The 22,733-nt window shown below is 41.7% G+C and overlaps 2 protein-coding genes across 3 annotated transcripts; both read left to right on the top strand.

Annotated features, from left to right (window-relative positions):
• The first annotated feature begins 653 nt into the window (after positions 1-653).
• On the top strand, positions 654-17,621 carry wbp1lb (WW domain binding protein 1-like b). Of its 2 annotated transcripts, XM_056409102.1 has the most exons (5): positions 654-1,028; positions 4,214-4,270; positions 10,266-10,368; positions 12,813-12,974; positions 14,388-17,621. In XM_056409102.1, exons 1-5 carry the CDS (start codon positions 963-965, stop codon positions 15,221-15,223), a joined length of 1,224 nt encoding a protein of 407 aa, XP_056265077.1. In that variant the 5' UTR covers positions 654-962; the 3' UTR covers positions 15,224-17,621. The 2 variants fall into 2 exon arrangements, with proteins under 2 accessions (XP_056265077.1, XP_056265076.1); XM_056409101.1 differs by lacking the exons at positions 654-1,028; positions 4,214-4,270 and adding an exon at positions 5,686-6,008.
• Positions 17,622-17,949: 328 nt separating this feature from the next.
• Positions 17,950-22,540, top strand: as3mt (arsenite methyltransferase). Its single transcript, XM_056409100.1, has 11 exons — positions 17,950-18,079; positions 18,410-18,458; positions 19,060-19,187; positions 19,298-19,448; positions 19,871-20,007; positions 20,106-20,175; positions 20,347-20,428; positions 20,508-20,639; positions 20,795-20,934; positions 21,263-21,376; positions 22,278-22,540. Exons 1-11 carry the CDS (start codon positions 18,063-18,065, stop codon positions 22,383-22,385), a joined length of 1,128 nt encoding a protein of 375 aa, XP_056265075.1. The 5' UTR covers positions 17,950-18,062; the 3' UTR covers positions 22,386-22,540.
• The last annotated feature ends 193 nt before the right edge of the window (positions 22,541-22,733 follow it).

The raw sequence follows: 22,733 nt of genomic DNA, 5'->3' as shown, positions 1-22,733 counted from the left end.
TCACTTTTATCACATTTGACACACACACAATCACAATCAAAATACCACAGGAATATTCTTGAATTTAATGTTAAATTGCATGAGATACGCTCTTAAACTTAAGTGTCAGATAATACGAAAGAAATATAGTCCAGATTAAAACTCTGGATTATGACCTGACTCATAATTGGCCCAGGCCTGTATAGTACCAATATTAAGTGGAAGCATATGTGATATTGCAAGTTGAGTGAACTAGGCTTTTTTTAAAGACATTTGAATATAGCAGATGCCTAAACCTGTATATTTTATGAAAGATGAGTAATGGCAATAAACAATATCAAAGCGTGATATCAGATTTTTTACTTATATGAACACATTAGTCTACTTTTCTCTGTCTGAAACTGAGAAGACGATTAGCATATTCTCCCGATTCACCGTTATCACATTTGACATGAGGGCGGATCACCGTGTTAGGGACACACGTTCAAAAGAGCTGCGGTCTCTTTCCTCGTTACCTATTAAAGTCTCGAGGAGGGGAACCCAGGAAGACAACAAGGCCATGCACTAGAGACGCACCGATCGGTGATTGGTCCATCTCTCCTCAGCTGGCCGGGGCTGTCCAATCGCGGAGCAGTCCGCAAAAACCAGTGGCGATCCACGCAACTAAACGCCCATCAAGTTGCGCACATGGATCGGGTCGAAGTGACCACGCCACGCCGAGCAGACCGAGGCAGGGTGCCCGCGCCGGAGGAGCGGCTTGTGTAACAGCTGCATCGAACCAGTGGCACCGACGGCAACACCTGCACCCTTGTTGGAAACATGTCCAGTGCGCAGAAGAGACTGCGCACGCAGCGGCCTCTCGGCGCCAGAGGAGCTGCGAACTAGTTGCGCCTGTGAACAACAAGGGTGCGCGTGCTGCTGTACATGTTTTTCGCCGACGCCGCAGCTACTTTTCCGGAGGAGTGAGAGGCGTGTGCCCGGCCATGACAATGGGATTTTTTTTGCACGCTGTCGGCCCCATCATCCCCACCGAGCCCGCAGCAGACAAGGTAAGTTGAGGTTGTGCAGTCAACAACTCTCTCCCCCCGCCCCCTCTCTCTCTCCCTCTCACAAGGATGTTAGCTAGCTAGTTACCCGGCTACTTTAGTAAACTACACACTTACTGGCTTATTAAACACCACAATATGTCATTAGTGCAGCAACTTATACGTGTCACGGTGTGTTAGTGACTCACTCTAACTTGTCTGTCAAGAAGGTAGCATGCTCGCGGCTAGCTGCGTTAGCTCTCGCGCTGAAGTAAAGGGACGCTCGTAACTCAGTCGGGCCTTCGCCCTCCTGTGTTTATGGTAAAGGTTGACATCTGAGCCACGAGCTGGTCGCATAAACACCAAAAGCAGTTATTCAGGTATCAATAAAGCCACACCGGTGGACATACCAACTAGCTATTATTATTATTATTATTATTATTATCATTATTATTATATATATATAATTTGTGTCTATATATTTATATTTATTCAATATCGTATATATTTATATTGATATAATATTTTCTATATATAATATTTTATATGTGTAGATAATATTTTCTATATATTATATAAAATATTATATATATATATAATATGAACTTGTGTCTGAAGAAATACAGTTAAATTTTATTATTGGTACAGGGGATTTGCATTCATCTTTGCCAGTAAAACATTTATTGTAGTTCATTAACCCGTGCCAAGATGTTCAATGCTATTGTCAGTGTGTTGTTTTTTACACCTTTTGTAAATTACCCATTAACCAGCCCACTTGGCAGTTTTAACAATGTGTCATAATGCAGTGCACAAATTGAAGCACAGTGTCCAGGACTCCAGTCATTTGTACAATTCGCACATATGTTCACCTCTGCATTCAGATAATGATAGGATAGGGTGTTAATGTGAATGTAATTACATTCTTAATTTATTTTCAGGATCAGAGTAACATTTGTACTTCTGAATTGACTGGATGGCAGTTTTTTACATTACAGCCAAGACTCCACAAGCAACTTTTTTTTAAATACACTTTCAGTTCGTGTGAAACTATCTGAAGAGAAGGAAGTCAGAAGTGAGCTTTAAATAACTATCCTTTCTCAAAAACAATTGCACCTGCCAAGAGGGATATTATCTTACGCTTTTGATACGGCATGTGTTGGACACATGATGTTGGGTTTCTCATGACTATTTTGTTTTAATGTATAATTTGAGTGGGTGAATTGATGTGATTAGTCCGGATCCAGTACTGTTCCTGGTCAACAAATGACATAAGTATATTTAGTCTGCAATTATTCTTGGTCATGTGACTAAGGGCATTGAGGAGCACTAAAATTCTGCTGTGTAGTTTTGTAAGAACATGATGAATATGAAACCACAAAAGTGCAAACTACAAAGTAAGTCTAATTTGTAACTGTATTCTGAAGAGCAGCATATTTTTCATTATGTTGTATCTCGCATATTTGACATGAGTAAAGAGGTGCAGCAACCGCATTCGTGCATCTGCATTTGTGCTGATTACAGACTCAAGGAATGCGTCAGAACTACTTTTTCATCAGCTAGACTTAACAGATTTTTTCATGATAACCTATCTTTAGGACTTCATTTGTATCCCTATCCCTGGAGAAAAACACATGGGTAACTTTGATATGCTACAGAGCTAAACACTTGACATTACAGTAAATGTGAGGTATTTATCATGAGAAAGTAGGGGGAAACATTTATCAACTAATATCCATATCAACACTTTAGTCCTTTCAGATACAAGCTATCAACCTGTTTGTTCTATCAGGAGTTTATGTGCTCAAGAATCTCTGAAGGTTCACATAAGTGCTGATATTTTAAGTTCCTCTGCTGTCCAAATATCCTGCTAAGACATCAAGGCACAAACTTTTGGACGAAAATAATTGGGTTTCTACAAGTTTGAGCAAAATCCAGAGTTATGAACGACATATCTGCAGGCAGTTCGTTGTCTTTGCCTTTTGAAGTATGTTATTTGTTGGTTCATGTAAGGCTGACTGCCCTCGGCTACAGGGAGGCGATAGTTGCATCACATGTCCCTGAGCTATATCTGCTATTTGCATTCACCCCTCTAAGATTTCACACGATACAGAGTCGGCTATATTTCATCAGTGTAACCAGTAATCTCTCGCATCTGTCAGACATTGTGATGAACAGTATTCATTAGCTCTGTTCTCATCGGCCGTTTACAGCAGAGATGATGCGATATACACTCGCTCTATTATATATATATATATGTAAATAACCACAAAGAAATAAGAATAGCATTGAATACGATTGTCTGATTTATGTTTTCTGTTTGTTTTTTGTTGAAAAAAATCTAAGAAAACACTTTGAATCTGTAGACTACTGCCATATATTATTCAAAACAAAACCTTTTTATTTTATTTTGTGAGTGGAAATATATGGCTCCATATATACTGTATTGTTTCAGTTCTTGATCTGTCAAAAGTGTGCACTTAGCAATGATGTGAGCAAGTTCACGTGGTGTTTTCACTCGCTGTTTTCTCTTTACAAAACTCTTTGTCACACCTATAAGAAACAAACATTGTCTGTTATTTGTCTTTTTATCGATACTTTGACGGAGAGCTTGTAAAGCTGAGTTAACTACTAGTTATAAAAGCCGAGGGACTCTCCATCACACGCACACCTTAAATACACATAAATATTGTCTTATTTTGTCTCATTTCTTTTCATCCATTTTCAAATGTAACGCTTCTACATTTGCGCTTCTATATATTACCGCTACTTGCAAAATCTTAAAGTTTTAAAAGTCTCCTTTTAATCACATGAACCTTAAAGGATGAGCATTGTTATTGCATCACAACATCTCAATGTAAATAATGTATTAAAAAAACCATCTTTGTTAAACTTGGATCCTGCCAGTTATAGCTCAGAAGTCCATTGTGAATATTCCTTATGACCCTTTGGTGACTTTAACTCGCAGCACCAATATTTCTGTGTCAAAGTTTAATTCTAGTCACTTATATTACTAGTTTTTGTCTAAGTCTTGTCTCTAAAAATGCTGACACGTGTGTTCTAACCTTTAGGTAAAATGAGGCAACTGACTGTCTTAATGTGAAAGATGATGGTAAAGTATGGCACGTGCGGTCGCTAGAAACGCGCCTGCAGTGTTTTGTTCTTCTGCGTAACCTTTATGATTATGAAAGAGCACCTTTTCTTTGTTGCAGGACACAATAATAAATAAGGGGTCGGCGATGTCTGTACGTGCATCAGCTACAACCAGGGTAGGAAATTAACATATTTTTTGCCCCCACTGACTGAAATCCAGCAGCATTAAAAAAGAAATTGGGGCCACTTTCTGAAACTTGTGAAATAACATTTAACCTTTGTTAAAAAATAATAATTATACTTATTTAGGCTTACAGTATATGAGCAATTGTCATAAAAATGGCAATAATAAGACTATTAGGCAGTAGTCTAGAGATTCAAAGTGTTTTCTTAGATTTTTTCAACAAAAAACTAACAGAAAACATAAATCAGACAATTGTATTCAATGTTATTCTTATTTCTTTGTGGTTATTTATATATATATATATTTTTTTTAATATATATTTTTTATAATTCAAAATTATATTAATTGATTTTTTTTGGTTCTGTACAGGAAGTAGAGATAGAACAAAAAGCTAAATTATCAGAGGAAATTTTGGGGTCATCTTTTGCCCCCATAATCAGGGGCAAAATGATATGTCACAGGGGCAGTTTTTTGCCCTTTGCCCTCGTGCATTTCCGATGCTGGCTACAACTTTGACTCTCAGAATGAATTTAAGAACTGTGGCCTCTTATCTCCAGTAACAGTATTACATCGTCACCGCGGTGTTCTCATTGTCCGTCTCTTTTCAACAGCTTCTCATTATACATGTTGATTATTTTCCAACGGAGAAATCATTTTTTGAGAGGTACCCAAATTCCCCGTTAATCTGGTGGTCGAGCATGAGTGAGGTGGATTGTTTCATTGTTGCCTGTTTGGATGCAGGAGACAGGAATCTAGTGTGTCCAGATTCTTAACCTGGACTCGGATGACCTACTTTTTCTTTTCTTTTTTTCATGTTCCACTGTTTGATTGACATCCTATCGCCTCATTTTGTGGTTATTCTGTGGGAGTGATGTATGTTACAGTTTAGCACAAAGACCTGTCAACAAAACCTGGAGCCCTTTAACGCTCTGCGATCTGTCTGCAGCAAAGGCTGAGGACCCAAACCAACCAAACGGTAATCTGTATTGAATTGCTAAAAAAAAACAAGGGCTCAGCCGGCCAAGTGGAGAGCATATGGTGGAGTGTAGTAGTTTTGTGAGTCACGGGGAAAAAACTGTTATCGGAGACAAAAAAAGGAGTAACAGAATATCATTTGTTTATTACACAGTCGATTAAATCCCTCTGGTTGTGGTGATGTTTTTTTTGTTTTTGTTTTTAAATGTCATGTTGATGAGGTTGAAACAGCTGTTCAGAAAAAGACTATCCTGTTTTGAGGTCGCAGACACTTTTTAATGTCAGCAATTGAGTTTGTGCTGATCCGGTGCGTGACGAATCATTCCTGTGTAACTGCTCTGTCTGGCTTTCTAAGTGCGCTTTCTCGCCGTTCTTTCCGGGCCTCACACACTCATCACAGGACTCTCGCCGCGCCGCGCGCCTTTATTATCACGCAGCAGCCCGGCGAGGAACTCGCCCCTCCGCTGCTACTTGGAAATTTCCGTAGAGCAATCCTTGTCCACTGTTTGGTCCTGGATTAGAGTTGGGTGTGTGTGTGTGTGTGGACAGAGAAAGAGAGAGGGGGAGGCTTGAAGAGAGATAGAGGGGAGGAGGCAAGGAGAGAGTGAGAGTATGTTTGAGAGCCGTTTGACTTATTATGTGGGATAATGACCCGTGAGCTTTGAAGGACGTTTCTGGGATTTTGTTGTTGACCCCGGATCATCATCACCATCATCATCATCATCATCATGCCTCACAATCTGGGACCCGTGCTGGTAATCATAACTATCCCTCTCTAGAACTTTGGCTCTATCTAGTAGAAAGCCTTCGAGGTATCTTGCTGGGGGGAAAAAAACCCACAGACGTTTCTCTTGAGAGGATTTACATCACAGTGGCCCCGTGTGTTCGGGCAGCATGCGGATCTATCTGATCAGATTATCGTCTCCTTTCGTGAGGTGAGCTTTTGATCAGGGAACACCGCGAGTTTGTTATATTTACAGTTGGAGTGGAGACGCATGATGATTGAATCGATGACTTGCGAGTCAAACAACCTTCTGATGGTTTATATAGTTCTGATGAGGCTTCAGCTAAACCTCCTAAATGGAAATGATGTTGGATCTGCGGTAACACACTTGATTGGTTTTGTGCTGGCTGAAATTCAGGAAGTTGCACTTGATATGGGTCTTAAACACCAGAATTCAAGCAGCTTACCAGCAGCACAAGTGGCGAGGGTTTGTTTACTCCAGGGCTAAGTATAAATGTTGGCTACAAGATATCTGCAGCGTTATCATTCTGAAACAAAGATCAGCGCCGGCATGTCCACAGAACGCTGCGTTACAATCGTACACGCTGGTCTGTATGACGGGCTCGGTTTTTTTTGTAGAAAGTAAATAAGAAATCAACTTACTGTTTATACTTTGAAGACTTATTACATGACATGTCCTTTAGCAGACGCTTTTATCCAAAGCGACTCACAATAAGTGAATCAACCACGAGTACAAACTCAGAACAACAAGAATACAGAAAGTAACGTTTCTTCAAAAAAGTCAAACTACAAAAATACCATGAGTAATACCATGAGTAATACCACGAGTGATACCATGAGTATTACTAGAAGTAATACCACAAGTAATACATGATACCATGAGTAATACCACAAGTGATACCATGAGTCATACCACAAGTAATACCACGAGTAATACCATGAGTAATACAATAAGTAATACCACGAGTAATACCACAAGTGATACCATGAGTAATACCACAAGTGATACCATGAGTAATACGATGAGTAATACCATGAGTAATACCATGAGTAATACTATAAGTAATAAAGTAAGTAATACTATAAGTAATACCATGAGTAATACCATGAGTAGTACTATACTACCATAAGTAATACAATAAGTAATATAAGTAATATCATAAGTAATACTATAAGTAATAAAGTAAGTAATACCATAAGTAATACCGCGAGTAATACTATAAGTAATACCATAAGTAATACTATAACTAATACCACGAGTAATACCATAAGTAATACAATAACTAATACCATGAGTAATACCATAAGGAAGTGTCACTGAAGTGCTAATCTGTTTTTATTTAAGGTATAGTAAAAAAATAAATGTTTTTTTAATTTCCCAGCGAAAGATAATACTAATCCTGACTAATGCTATCAGACATCAAATATGACTTTTAAAATCACACAACAGATTAAACTTCACAAAGAACGAGTCGTGTAAATCAACAGCACTCTCAAAAACATCTTGATCCATGCGTACTGACTTTCTTACTTACTTTTCTTAGCATACATGTTCTTTGTTTATTAAACTGGGACACGGTAGTGTTCTCAGTAAACAGAAGAAATAAAAGTAAAACGATGAACTACAGAACAATTTAGATTAGAAGTCGGACTTTTCACAGAAGACGTACCGATGTAGTATCTTCATGGTGCTCTAAAGATGGTCAGTTCAAACCACTTTAGTTAAGTGTGCTAAGGATCAACAAAGCAAAACAAAAGTAGTCGACCGTGACAATAAAATGATAAAGCTCGATTGAAATGTCTTGATCTGAAATTGACCGGTCTACAATGAGAAATTACTGTAACCATAATATAATTTATTAAACTGTAAATTTCAGAATAAACGTCTAGAGCTATGAATAACAAACGATTACAGAAGTTCACAATTCATCTGGAGGGACCTTCGATGCGAGGCCGCGGAGAGATTATGGTGCTTCCTCTTAAGTGTCAATAGCGGCATGAACAGGAAGAGCAGCATTCCGAAAAGAAAGGATGGCCTTCGTTAAGCCATTTCATTTTTCATCCCCATACTGAGACGTAGAGGCTGAAGTTACATACGGGGTCCGTGCGGTCATGGAAAACCTGGAAAAGTCATGGAATTTCAAAATGATTATTTCCAGGCCTGGAAAAGTCATGAAAAAAACTTAAATCCCAAAAGTTTGGGAAAAGTCATGGAAATGTGTTATATTCAATTTTCATTCACGCAGAGTATGAAATAATGAATATGTTTTTAACCCTTGTGTTGCCTTAGGGTCATTTTGACCCGAATCAATATTACACCCTTCCCCCGCCTTTGGGTCATTTTGACCCGATTCAATGTTTCACCCTCCTGTTACCTTTATATTTACTAACATATTTTACCCTTTGGGTTCAATTTGACGCCAGCAATTAAAACCTCCAGAAAATTATTAGAATTAATATTGTTTTCCAAGTTTAAGTGTGAGGCACTTTATGTTTGTTTGTTGACTACCGAAAGAACACCGACATTAAACATTGAATGGGGTCAAATTAATCCTAAGGCGGGGGGAGGGTGTAATATTGATTCGGGTCAAAATGACCCTAAGGCAACACAAGGGTTAAAAGAAAGACGATCAAAATATAAGCGGGAATACGAATGAGAATTTACATAAATGTTTATTCTTTTAATCAAACTATTGTCTCTCATTCGTTTGTGTCATTTACGGTTATATACTATATGCTTTGGAATTCTCGTTTGTTTAAATACAAAATGTTCTCACTTTTTCATCGTATACACCGAGATTTCAGTTTGGTCATGGACATTTGGTTTAAAGTCATTGAAATATATTAGTCAAAATTAGGGCTGCAACTAACGATTATTTTTATAATCGATTAATCGGTTGATTATTTTTTCGATTGATCGGATAAAAAAACAAAAAACATGTAATTTTCAACCCTTTATTCAAAACAGGGTTCGTATGGTCATGGAAAACCTGGAAAAGTCATGGAATTTTTAAATGGCTATTAGCAAGCCTAGAAAAGTAATTTAAAAAAAATAAAAACCCCAAAATACTTGGAAAAGTAATGCAAATGTGTTATATTCAAATGTTAATTTACACGGAATATATACGGTATGCTTTGGAATTCTCATTCTTAGTTTAAATACTACATCTTCTCACTTGTTCATTTATACACAGAGTTTTCACAAAATGTTTAATCATGGAAATTTGGTTTAAAGTCATGGAAAGGTCCTGGAGATCCACTGGTCAGCATGTGGATGAACCCGTCACAAACAGACTGACAGCGGTTTACTCTCCTTTACTCAGCCGGCTATTTATGGATTAAACGCGTCATACGTGTCGGTGAGGGGGCGGGGCTTATCTCCGTTGCCTTTCTCCGTGGAAAAATATTTTCCGCCATCCGCCACGGAATAAATAACCACGTTTTCTACGTTATACTCTTGTGGAAATGCCACACACGTCGTGACATGTAGCGCCCTGGTGTCTGAGTTCATAACGTCACCCGGAGGCGCACTCTGCTCCGTGAATGTCTCCGACGACGTGAATGACTTCCGCATCCAGCGCCACGTGAGCAGCAGCAGCCAATTAGATTCATCAACAGAGGAGCAGCTCAGCGCTGATTGGCTCTCACAACGCAGCGTTCTGTCCTCTCCCTCCGCTCTGGTTTCTCCTGCGCCGCTCTGCGCTCAACTCAACTTTGTTTATACTCCGCGATTTATTGAGGGCCGTAATAATCGCGCGACACAACGAATCGATAATGAGATTCGTTGCCAACTATTTTAATAATCGATTTTTATCGATTTTATCGATTCGTTGTTGCAGCCCTAGTAAGAACCCTGTACATAATGTCCTCCTCTCTGCATTAAACTAAATACACGTCCCGGTGTGACCTCTTTACACAGCTCCTAACAGCAGCTGACGCTTGGTAAACAATTCCCGGACCAATTATTTTTTTTACTTTCTAGTTGGACTTCATGTTCAAGATCAATTTACAGATTTCATTTTTTTACTTTGATAATAAACGGTGTTCCTGTTGATGAGCGTAACGCACAGAACAAATGTAATTTCACCCTGTGCGAGTTTAAAAAAAACAAGCAGGAAACATGGTGGGGGGGTTCTGTTCTTTTTTTAATTTATTTTGTATTGGCACAGCATACTGTAACCGGATGCCTGTTTTTTGGGTTTTTTTTAGAAGTTGAGATGTTGATAATACTTTTCTTGTTTAAAGTGACGCTGCTTCTCTCTTGCAGAGCCTGCTGCACTGTGAAGGTGTGAACAACCAGAGTTACATTTGTGACTCCGGACACTGCTGCGGGAATTCTCAGTGCTGCAGCTACTACTACGAGCTCTGGTGTAAGTATCTGCTATATTTAGCCGTATGCTACAACTTTGCTCCTTTTTTTAAATTTATTTTTTTAAAGCTTCCCCTGGATGAACTGATTGGATTGTGAAAGGTCAAAGGTCAAGGTCACTGTGACCTCACATTTAACTCAATTTAATTCAGTTTATTTGATATAGCCCAACATCACAAATTACAATCTGTACACAGACGACATCCCTGACCCAGGACCTCACATCAGATCAGGAAAAACTCCCAAGAAATATAAATAAAACCTTTCACAGGGGAAAAAGGGAAGAAACCTTCAGGAGAGCAACAGAGGAGGATTCCTCTCCAGGATGGACAGAAGCAATAGATGTCATGTGACCAGAAGGAAGCATTACAGAGTTATAACACATTCAATGAATATGACAGTGTATGCATAGTTCACAGTATGCATGGACCACGATCCAGACCTGATGGAGGTAGAGAGGAGGAGTGGGCGGGGCATCAGCAGGGCCATGGCATCAGAACCAGCCAGATCCAATGGACCCTATGAGACGTGAAGTCACAACGACTCCAGGGAGGAAGCAGAGTTAGTAATGTGTGATGGAGAGATGAAAATTCATCCATAAGTAGAGAGAAAAGGAGATAGGTGCTCAGTGTATCCTAAAACGAGGAGAGAGGTGCTCAGTGTATCCTAAAGCGTCCCCCAGCAGCCTCTAAGCCTATAGCAGCATCTCTAGGTCTGGACCAGGTGAACCTGATTCAGCCCGAACTATAAGACTATAAAGAGGAATAAGTCTTCAGTCTACTCTACATGAGGTGACTGTGTCTGCCTCCAGGACTGAAGGTGGAAGCTGGTTAATAAAAGAGGAGGAGCTTGATACCTGAAGGCTCTGGCTACCATTCTACTTTTTAAGACTCTAGCCACAAGTAGTCCCGCATTTAGTGAGCGCAGCTCTCTAGTGGGGCAATATGGTACTACAAGCTCCTTAAGATGATGGTGCATCACCAATCAAGGCTTTGTAGGTTAAGAGAAGGATTTTAAAAGTGATTCTTGATTTTACGGGGAGCCAGTGCAGAGCAGCTAATGCAGGAGTCATGTGATCTCTTTTCTTAGTTTTAGTGAGAACACGAGCTGCAGCATTCTGGCTCAACTGGAGGAACCTAAGAGACTTATTAGAGCTGCCTGATACTGTACTAAAACCAAAATGTTGGCACATTTTGGATTTGAATTTTCTCATGTATATGGTTTGGTAAACAATAAAATATATGGTTTGGTAAACCATATATTTTACTTGTATGTTACTGGTGTTCAATATATCAAAATATATAATTTTTGAACTTTTTTTTTTTGGTGCATTTTTTTGGGAATTCATAAAACTAACGCGCGGCTCTAGCTCAGCGGGGGATGGGTCGATTACAGAAAACGACATATTTTTGGAAATGTCTGAGCCAGTAGAATTGAGGGCTACACTGCTGCTGAGACCCAGGTTCAAAGACAGATTTGGTTGGCCAAATGGTGTCACTCTACCCAGCGACCAGAGTGGGTTCAATTTACAGGTGGGTGAAAAATGCATTGACCCATAATTGATCAGTGTTTTTATATAACGTAGCCTTCATTTGAAACAGATTGCAAGTTATTTGATGTGTCTTTTTTTATCATTATTTCTTTAGATCCAGCTGACTGATGTGTTTGAGGCTGCAGAGCTGCCAGCTGGACATCAGATGACGATCCGGAATTTGACAAAAGAAGCAGATGCACACATGAAACTCTTTTCACACATGCTTCCTAGATTAGTGGAGGATCACACTTTCGTAAAAAGAAATGTTATGTTGAATTTAATCTCGAGCACTTTTAGCCACACTGTGCACTCCTGTTGTGTATTAGCTGTACCTCCATTCCCATTTTTTGCACGTTGACGAGATGTGATGTACTCTAAGCTCCCGTGTAAATGCAGTATTAAACATCTAACTTCACACGGGTTGTGTTTGAAGGGTTTTCTTGAAAGCTCTGTGACAATGTTGCCTCAATTGTTTCAAGAGGCAGCGATGGAACAAGACCTTTTGACAGTGTCGCTGTCTAAATCTCTATTCATCTATCTATATCGACCAATCACGGTCCAGCGGTCTTTGCTTGAAGGCAGGTAAACGAGCAAAAGGGGCGAAATGCAACATGGGAACTCTGCGGCTATCGTCTCAGAAATGATCCTGTGAACCGGCCGCTTGGGAAACAATCCAGTCAAACAAGCCGTCGCTCAACTGGATAACCAATAAAGACATCCCCATGCCCCCATGGTGTGATCCATCATCAGACCGATAGCCGATGGGCTCTTTTATTGCTTCCTGTTTCTTCCAAAAATGATTCAAGTCACTACGATTTAACGCGATGTACTTTTTATCTATCCTGTTGTCGAGTTCCACTTGTAAAACCCTGCATGACGGTGTTGCTCTTCCTCTCTCTCTCTCTCTCCAGGGTTTTGGTTGGTCTGGGCCATCATCTTCCTGTTGAGCTGCTGCTGCGTATGTCACCATCGCCGCACCAAGCACCGGCTGCAGCAGCAGCAACGGCAGCACGAGATCAACCTCATCGCTTACCGCGAAGCACACAACTACCCCGCGGTGCCCTTCTACTTCAGTAAGAGACACACACACACACACACCATGTTGATTCAACCTGGTGTTGAACTGCGTTTGGGTTGTATGCATTTCATACCCATGAATAATATTCATGACATGAGTACTTTAAGCTTTACTAATCAACATTGTCATATCACCAATGGACCCAAGGAGGATATATTGTATATAACGGGATTGCTTAATGACACCAAGAATCCCCCCCCCCCCCCCCCACTGTAGCTCTAGTTTTGGTTGAGTCTCACAGCTCTCATCTACGTTGTCGTCAGCGGCAACGAGCAACATCTCATTCTGGTGACCATAGTGACAGAAGACACCACCCCATATGAATAATAATGTGTTTGTAGCTGCCCCCAAGTGGCAAAAGCAGAAAGAAATGGACTTCCATTCACACCAACTAGTGTTAAGTGTTGTAATTACAGAGAAGTTCATTTAATACGCTGAACATTAATGTGTGGATAGCATCAGTAAAACTAAATATTTTTGATGGTTTTCATTTTAATCGACTAGAAACTGAGCAAGGTGTCATTTTTCTCTCAAATTATATTTGTTCATGCAGGTTCACTTATCATTGTCAATTTGGCATGAGTGAGTGAATAAGGCCTCCTGGTCAGAATATCAGAATATTCACATTGATAGAAAGTATTTATATATATATATATTTTTTGGGGAGGTTTATTAAAGGAAAGCATTTTCGTATATTCCCCAAACGTCTTTGAGCTGAAGAATTGTCCCACTGCGCACATTAATAATCTGCTTTGTCCAACAACAACAAAAAAGTACCAAGCAAACATAACGTCACACGGGGCACACTATATATATAAATTGTTTAGTCATTAAATCTTTTTGTAGCCATGTCCTCGTGACAAGGCTTCCCAGCTGCAGCGTGTGACTCACCGTCCTCCTGAGTCAGGCCCGGTGTCGTCCAGGAGCCTCCGTCACGGTTCCATCTTTTTCAAGAATTTCTAATCGGAAGTTTCCTAGTCGCATCAAACTAAGGAATTAAAAAGTTAGTGACCAACAAAGCGGTGGCCCTCGGCTCAGATGTCACGCTTGCGTCCCCGGTGTCACACACACAGCATCAGAACCTTCCGTGTTTGCGTGCCCCAGTTTTTCAGGATCTGGCCCGCGTCGCTCCCTCGGCACCTCGCCGGTGTTGCGCAACACCCTCTCCGCACAGCGCTGCACCGGCCTTCGGCGCACAATTGACCCAGAAATGAGCTTGTTTTTGTCACATTTTCCCCCTATTGCTTTGGGAATGTTTGAAATCGTGGTCTGGGAAGTTCAATGAGGTCATACGGAAATGTGATGGGGGGTCAGGCCGCATTTAGTTGAAGGGAAAACTAACCCGTGTCCGTTTCGCTTGCCCATTTTTGTGCATTTGCAAATGTATGTTTGTTTTTTTCCACTTCAGGGTTTCTACCCAACTACCTCCTGCCCGACTACGAAGAGGTGGTCAACCGGCCGCAGACTCCTCCCCCGCCCTACAGTGCCTTACACACCGGCCCGTCCTCGGTGGCTTCCAGCCCGCTGGCTCATGAGCAGCCGGAGGGCCACTGCCCGGCCACCCAGGCCGCCCCAGTGGCCCCGGTCTCCGACCCTCTGTGTTGCAGACCCGGCGTAGAGGAACCACAAACCCCCACCTTGGACTTACGGCCGAAGCCTGACAACAAGCCCATGCAGACGGCACGGGAGCCGGGTGTGATACTACCGTCGGATGGGCTCAACAATAGGGAGGGGCTTAGCAGCCAGGAGAAAAGAAGTGAAAGTGGGGACGACTCCTGCAAGGACCCACTGCTGAAGGAACCGCCAGAGGGTTCTGTTGAGGACAAAGACCGCCTCCCCAACGGCCGGAGGAGGCGATTCACAGGAGACTCTGGGATTGAGGTGTGCGTGTGCAGCACACGTGGCAGCAGCAGTTTCAGTGGCGCTGGAGGGGCGGGCCAGGAAGGCAAGGAGTTGAGGGAGCGAGAGAGCCTGTTGGGGCGCGAGGGAAACGACGAAGAGGAGGAGGAGGAGGCGGGCGACTTCTGCGACAGCTGCGGCCATCGAGCCTCCTTCGGCGTAGAGGAGCAAGTGCTGGGCAGCGGGCCGGACAGGCGGGTCGCACGGGGCTCGTCGGTACCGCCGCCGCCGCCTCAGACGAGCGGCGCCTCGCTCCACCCTCCAGTGTGCCTCCTCCTCCTCCACACCATCAACGAGCAAGAGGGGCCGCAGCACCACAGCACCACCACCGAGCTGCAGGGCTGAGCCGCGGTCAGGGGGAAGGAGGGAACACCGGAGACGACGGAGCGCGGAGGCGCCGTGCTCTGGTATCCGAGGAAGTGTTTTTGATGTCTGAATACTTCTCGAGTGAGTATTTCATCAATGTGCTCATCTTGTGGGAGCAGGAAGTGGAATCTCAACTAAATAGGGCTGAGAGCCAGAGTTTTGAGAACGCCGCCTCCTCCTCCTCCTCCTCCTCCTCCTCCTCCTCCACACACTGGAACAGTGGCCTTAACCTGTGTATTTTGGGGGTTCTGTTTTGGGCAGGCCAGGCCCTTTAACAGCACACACACACACACACACACTACTGACACACAGTCAATGACGTGGTAGCTGAAGCGGGCTTCCACAGGACAGGACGTTCCCTGCTCTCCTCGCCAGCTGCTTGCGACAATTCTGGAACGCCGTTCTCTACGAGCACAGAACTATGTAGTGGGAGAGAAAAGAAAAGAAACCCGGCAGAAACATTTTGGATGAGTGCAATGTGAATCCACCGTAGCGTGTGCCGATGCACATCGACACGAGAACAAGACCGCGTGGGACGACCCGGTGGATTCACAACTCTTAAAGTGCTTTTTCAGCGATGTTAAAAAAAAACACTCTGCCTTGTATCTGTTTGTCGCTCTCTCTCGGCCCCGCTCGCGATAGAGAAGGATAAGCGCATTCAGAAATCTTATTGTTAGCATTTCCTATTTTGCACAAAGTGTATTTATCTTTATAAATTAAGCTTTCAGTCTATAAAATAAGAAAAAATACAACTGAAAATGCGTTCATCAATTCAGTCTTAAATTGCCGTACATGACTAGATCTGTAACACTTGGACCTCTGTGGAGTGTCTGGGGAACAGATTCACTAAATAAAAGTTCATAGTGCTGAACTCGACGAACGACGATACGTTTGAGTGAAACTTGAGAGAACGTAAGAAAATAAGTACCAAAGACGGGGGAAAGAATAAAAGGCTTCTTCGAGATTAACGTCAGACCTCAAACTTTGTGTAGAGAAGCAGCTTCACCAGCGATACAGTAAGAAACATCACACACATGCTCATAGCACATCATTTCACATGCTTTGGTCCTTAATTCATTAAACTATGAGGTATGAATAATCCATGAAGGCTTATTTCAGTCCACTGGACGAGTGACGTTCTCCATATGAATTGTTCTTTTTTTTTTTTTTTTTAAGAATGTTCGGCCCTGTCATTCTTTTGTAATTCTCCTATTCAATCCGAGAGGAAATGCTCCCAATAGCCTAAAATATGTCTTTAGTATAAGTGTATTCATCCCATACTCAACTTTATATGAAGGCGATTATCCCATAATGTAGCCAACAAAATGCCATTAACATCCGCGACCTGTTGCCTAGACGACGTATCTCTTTGAGGACTTAAGGACTTATTAATTTAGTTTAGAGATAAAATAAGCAAAACAAACTTGGTTCTAAAACAGTTTGATAGTTGTCTTTGGTTATGCTTATTATCTGAGCAAGAGTTTACATCACAAGATTTATTTCATGATGATGGACAAGTTAACAGGCAATATTAATAATACTGCGTATTGAAAACAAAAACCACGTGGTTCCATTATATGCATCTTCTCGATGCCTTTCGATGTTGATTGTTGTGCCACGAATAAAATGCCACCGATTATATGATGAGCTCTGTATGAAACGTTTCCAAATCCAGTTAAATTTGAGTTTCCCTACTCTCTGCAACTAACTGGAAGACGGTCACGCTACATGGCATTGTATCACGCAAATAGATTGTTTTTCAGATTTCCTTGGAGCAGCCTCCAGAATGCACACATTGCAGCGTCTGCAAAGCACAAATGTATCCGCCGATTGGTCTCATAGATTATATATTTATCTATATCTATATCTACGCGAACACAATCTAACAGAAGATGTCTCTGAAAGCTTCTAGCACAAGTTAAATTGTAACATGGTCTTTCTGTATTTACATTAAGACGACTGAATCTTACCCACGAATGCCTCAAAACATTCTTAAGTGCTTTATATGTTAATAATGCTGTGTGTGACCTAGAAAGTGATATTGTGATACATGAAGTACCAAGCTTTTCTTTTTCACATCGGCTGTAAAAAAAAATATTGGAACTGTAAAAAAAGTGAATAAATTCTGAACCACTTTATATTTAATAATGTGTATCATATTCTGTTTCATGTTTGTGAACCAAATAGTTGCTTTCATATTTTTGTTATGAAATTATTAGCTTTATTGTTATGGACGGATTTATTTTCTTATGGGTATTCATAATGTGTGACTAACAATGCATTAGATCACGTGTGTGTGATTACAACAACCACGCTGCATGTATGTTCAATAAAACATGCCCTTTTAACCCTCCTGTTACCTTTGGGGTCAATTTGACCCCAGGCTGTTTTTCACTGTGTCAAACATATCAGAAATATCAACTTTTTTATTTATTTAAAGGGCTATTTAGGTAGTCAACAAACAAACATAAAGTACCTCACACTTAAACTTGGGAAGCAATATTAATTCTAATAATTTTCTGGAGGTTTTAATTGCTGGGGTCAAATTGACCCCGAGGGTCAAATATGTTAGTAAAGGTAACAGGAGGGTTAAAAAAATCAAGCTGGCCCATTTATTTATTCGTTTAATAACTATAATAATTATTATATGACCGGTGATGCTTCTGTAGTCTTTGCACCCGGGTTCAGCTGTGATTTCCGGCCACAGAGCACAGGTTGTGTTCTTCAGGAAGAAGTCCACTGCGCGGTCACATGCAGTGTGTGCAGAAAGCCTCCCTCTACACACACTGTGGACTTTGACTTGGGGACACTCGTGAACATGGCTGATGGAAACAGGTGAGAGGAAAAACCTGCACACCTGCCTCGTGTCTCATTTTTTCGTCACGTTAACCTTAGCATTATGAAACGGGGTCAATACTTCAACCATCCCCCGTGAGGTTAACGGGACACCTGTAGCGGTGGGTTTCATAGTAACGTTGACGTTACACTACGTTAGATACGTAGGAACGTGTAACTAACTAGACTTGGGGAATACCGTTATAACCGATAATGTGCTGTAGTTAGCCACCAATGTCAGTTAGCCGCTAGCTAACAGTCGGTTATTATTATCACGTAGGGTTTAGTGCAATTTGAAGTTAACGAACCAAACTTTTGTGTGTGTTTAAGTGCGCGAGCAGGAGGCTTCGCTGACACGACCATCCACGTAGATGTCAAGGTATAACGTGCATCTCCTATTACACCTAAAGCGCTGCACATGTCATGGCCGCTAGCTTGTTAGTTGTTACTTGTTGTTAGCTAAATAGTACTTCAGCTTAATTCACGTCAGCTAAAAACACCGGTGTTACGCTTTAAGAAGCGACCGTGTTAACGAGCGACTTTGAACCGAACGCGTCCGTTCTTGTCAGCTTGAAAATAGGAAGATAACACGTATATATACCCTCGTGAATGCCGCATTGTTTAATTTGTATAGTATATATTAGAATGTATATGAGAGGGTTTGGCACTGTATTACACTATTAAACCAAGCAGCATTCATGAGGACAGCTATACGTGTTCTTTATCCTACTTTTCAAACGGCCGTCGTAACCACGACAACAACGGACGCGTTCGGCTGAAAAGTCGCCAGTTAACACGGTCGCCTGTTAAACCATAACACCGGTAACTTTTATGAAAAACATACTTTTTTCTTCTCGTCCTGTTCTTGAGTAACTAACAGCTAATGCTGTCGAGGTGAAAGCTAATGTTGTTATGAGTCAATATTTGACCGCACAGTAACAACGAGAACCAACCACAGCTCGCGTTTCTGCCCTTTTTAGGATTATTACGGCAAAGTGCTGAAGAATTCCACGGACCTGAAGAGCAATGCCTGTGTGCCTCCGGCCAAACCCATCCCTGCCTTCATCCGCCAGGCTCTGAAGAAAGTGCACCCTGAAGTCACCGCCAGGTCACTGCACTGTTGTTCACAGTCTTCAGTTTTGTTGCTCCAGATGTGTTGAAACACCGCAACAGTCCCAGGATCCACAGATGCTTACAGTGGGTGTCCTTTGCCCTCAGGTACTATGGCTGTGGCCTGGTGGTGCCCGAGTGTTTGGAGGGCTGCAGGATACTGGACCTGGGAAGTGGAAGTGGAAGGGACTGCTACATGCTGAGTCAGCTGGTGGGCGAGAAGGGCCACATCACTGGCATTGACATGACAGAGGAACAGGTAATGTGCATCAGCATCACATTAAGGCCCGCTGACAATGATCTGTACAGAAGAAGAAGAAAAAATAGCTCCCCTGGAATGTTCATGAAGGCTGTCAGAGTCTTGCAAAAACATTTCACATTCTGCATTTAGATAAACAAAATGATGCTCCCCAGTATGCACAAACTGTTTAACAAACGCACACATTCTATCTTAATTTACTTTGTAAAATGTTTTTTTATTCTTCTTGTGTATTTTTTATCTTGTACATTGTTTATCCTTGTCTATTTTTAACTTGTCTGTCTTTGTTGTTTTTTGCTACTGGCTGGCTGTGGGTCATCAAACTAAATTAAGTTGTATAACAACACTGACAATAAAAAACAATTTTATTCACACTCAAACTGCTAATACAGATTAAAATGCAACACTGTGCTCTCTTCCAGCTTGACGTGGCCAGGACCTATGTGGACTATCACGCCAAAGAGTTTGGCTACAAGAAGCCCAATGTTAGTTTCGTCCAGGGCTACATTGAGGCCCTGACAGAAGCGGGTTTGGAAAAGAGCTCATTTGATATCATTATGTGAGAAGTCATTTACTCTCTTTCTTTGTTTTCTAATTTTATGCTTTGTAATTCTAAAGAAATGAAGTTGAAAAGGTGATTTTTTTTCTTCTCCACAGTTCCAACTGCGTGGTGAATCTCTCTCCAGACAAGAAGAGAGTTCTGGCTGAAGCCTACAGCGTGCTCAAGGTACACCGCCTTTGGGTTGACCTTTGGCCTCTCCTTACAATCTAGTTCAACTTAACGACAATGCTGGGACAAGAGGCCAAACATGAAATTGTTTGTGAATCATAAAACCTGTTTGTCTATGTGGTTTGCATTGATATTCACTTCATGCGTCGCTTGAATGTTGATCTTTAGGATGGAGGTGAGCTGTACTTCAGTGACGTCTACAGCAGTGGAAGACTAACAGAGGAAATTAAAAATCACAAAGTCCTGTGGGGTGCGTCAAATTAATATCCTGCTGCCATAAAAGCTCACAGACACATGCCAGAATATCACAACGTAATTCATCTCTGCAGGGGAGTGTCTTGGTGGAGCGCTCTGGTGGAAAGACCTGCTGCAATTGGCTGGAGAAGTGGGCTTCAGTCCACCACGGCTGGTTACAGCCAGCGTCCTCTCGGTGGACAACAAAGAGCTGCAGGACATTCTGGGTTTGAGACTATTTTTTCTTTGTTATTTAATAATTTAAGATATTCTTCACGATGATTTTTAAGGCTCAGTTGTTAATCATACAAAACATTCTCGATTGTTGTTGAGATTGACTGATGCAATTTGGAATTCTTTCTTACCTGTTCTGGCAATACAGGTGACTACAAGTTTGTCTCTGCCACGTACCGCCTGTTCAAGGTCCCTAAAGGCAACACCCAGCCCCGTCGGGTCATTTATAACGGGAGCATTACTGGGGTGGAGGACAGCTTCCAGTTTGACTGTCGATACACATTCAAGGTCGACACATCCCACCTCACAAGAACCGCTCAATATCTTCAGTTACATTACATTACATTACATGTCATTTAGCAGACGCTTTTATCCAAAGCGACTTACAATAAGTGCATTTCAACCTAGAGTACAAACTAAGAACAACAAGAATACAGGAAGTAACATTTCCTCAACATAGTCGAACTACAAAAGTACCATAAGTAAGTGCTATCTAAGTGCCACTGAAGTGCTAATCTGTGTTTTAATCCAGATATAGTCGGAAAAGGTGTGTTTTGCGTTGTTTGCGTTGTTTGCGTTGTTTGCAAATAATGTCAGCTATGAGTGTATTCCACAGGTCGATAATGTGGTGGAGGTCGATGGAGAGCTGGCCGCCATCCTGACCCAGTCCAGATTTGCGGAAGACTTCACTTTTCAGCCACCGGGTGAGCCCTGCGGAGCCGAACCTAAGGTCAGCGTCGCAGCTTAATTCCGGGAAATGTCTGTGTGTAATTTTCCTTTGAGCACTAGGGGTCAGTGTGTTGGTCGGATCCATTTCAAGTGTGTGTGACACACCCAGAGAGCCCCACTGGCGAAACTGTGCACAGAGTCACACACGCATGTGTGCACCAGGATGCATGCAGCAAGTTCTTACACACACAAGCAACTCACATACCCACTCAAACATACTTACGCTCACATCCACACGCACAAGGTCAAGCAGCTGTCTCGGAGTCATAACCAGACTGTGGAGTCATGCTGAGGAACCTTGAACAGGAAGGAATGTTCTCTTTTCAGCTCATGGAATGCCATCTTATCAGCGCACGTGGTCGTCCTATGCACACACACACACACACACACACACACACACACACAAATCTACAAACACCACTATATGTTTTCCAATGACTACCCTAATGCTGTCATCACTCATTACATTTTATTCTTAAAATGTCAGTGATGTATCTAAATTGGTCCCAGGAGTTAGCCTTTGGACTGCCCCTCTGAAGTGAAACAGATCCGAGATACTTTTCCCTAATCAACACGGCTAGTTAGTGATAATAGTAATAAAAGGCCTTTGGTCTTGTTCTTGAAAGCACAGCTACTGTGAAATACTAATTCAATGAACAACCAGTGTGTGTGAGATAAAAGAGACACTGATATCAGGTGTAAACATGCATCGAACACCCTCCGTGTACATCAATCTGTATTCTGCCATTACATTTCATGTTCAGCATAATAATTGGTGTTTTGGTTCTAAGAATCAACTTTTCTGAATTCCTGGCATGAAGGTATGATGTATGTGCTACCTGAATAAGAACTGGATGTAGTGAACTGCGGCTGATTTCTACCTTGTTGGACTACTGACACAGGCGGGCATTGTGGATCCTTTCGAGCTGGTCCTTCAGCTGAAGAAACAAAGTCCGGGTTCAGCCACAGGGGGGTGCTGCAGCACACAGTCCGCCGCCTGCTGCAAGTGATGGTGGGAAGAGCATCATACTGTGTATGAATTATGAAAGATGTTCAAATGTACGGACTCGAATCATGCCTTATGATGCAATGGGAATATGTTGTGTTTATGCACATTTTAAATGGTATTTCAGCAATTAAAAGGAATCTCTTGCACATAAACTTGTCTTATTGATGTTCTCTGAAGACTTGCTGGTCAATCCTTCAACTTGAAAAACAGAAAAGACTGGAAAGGATGGTTCATTTAATTTATATGACTAATAAATAATCCAAATGCCCACAGATTCAAAACGTATTTATAATTGAACAGTATTGGTGCCTTCTTCCTATATGGCTATTTGTCCCATTGGTGTACAAGC

The sequence above is a fragment of the Pseudoliparis swirei genome, chromosome 24, assembly GCF_029220125.1.
Source record: "Pseudoliparis swirei isolate HS2019 ecotype Mariana Trench chromosome 24, NWPU_hadal_v1, whole genome shotgun sequence".
Lineage (NCBI taxonomy): Eukaryota > Metazoa > Chordata > Actinopteri > Perciformes > Liparidae > Pseudoliparis > Pseudoliparis swirei.
The sequence above is the reverse complement of the archived record's forward strand: the minus strand, read 5'-3'. Positions and strand labels throughout refer to the sequence as shown.

Excerpts from the sequence above, each read along its gene's own strand:
- wbp1lb (XM_056409102.1), top strand. The coding sequence starts at position 963 with ATGACAATGGGATTTTTTTTGCACGCTGTCGGCCCCATCATCCCCACC. Across the intron at positions 4,271-10,265 it reads GTGCATCAGCTACAACCAGG|AGCCTGCTGCACTGTGAAGG; the intron begins GTAGGAAATTAA and ends TCTCTCTTGCAG. Across the intron at positions 12,975-14,387 it reads CGCGGTGCCCTTCTACTTCA|GGTTTCTACCCAACTACCTC; the intron begins GTAAGAGACACA and ends TTTCCACTTCAG.
- as3mt (XM_056409100.1), top strand. Across the intron at positions 18,459-19,059 it reads CCATCCACGTAGATGTCAAG|GATTATTACGGCAAAGTGCT; the intron begins GTATAACGTGCA and ends TGCCCTTTTTAG. Across the intron at positions 20,640-20,794 it reads AGAGCTGCAGGACATTCTGG|GTGACTACAAGTTTGTCTCT; the intron begins GTTTGAGACTAT and ends CTGGCAATACAG.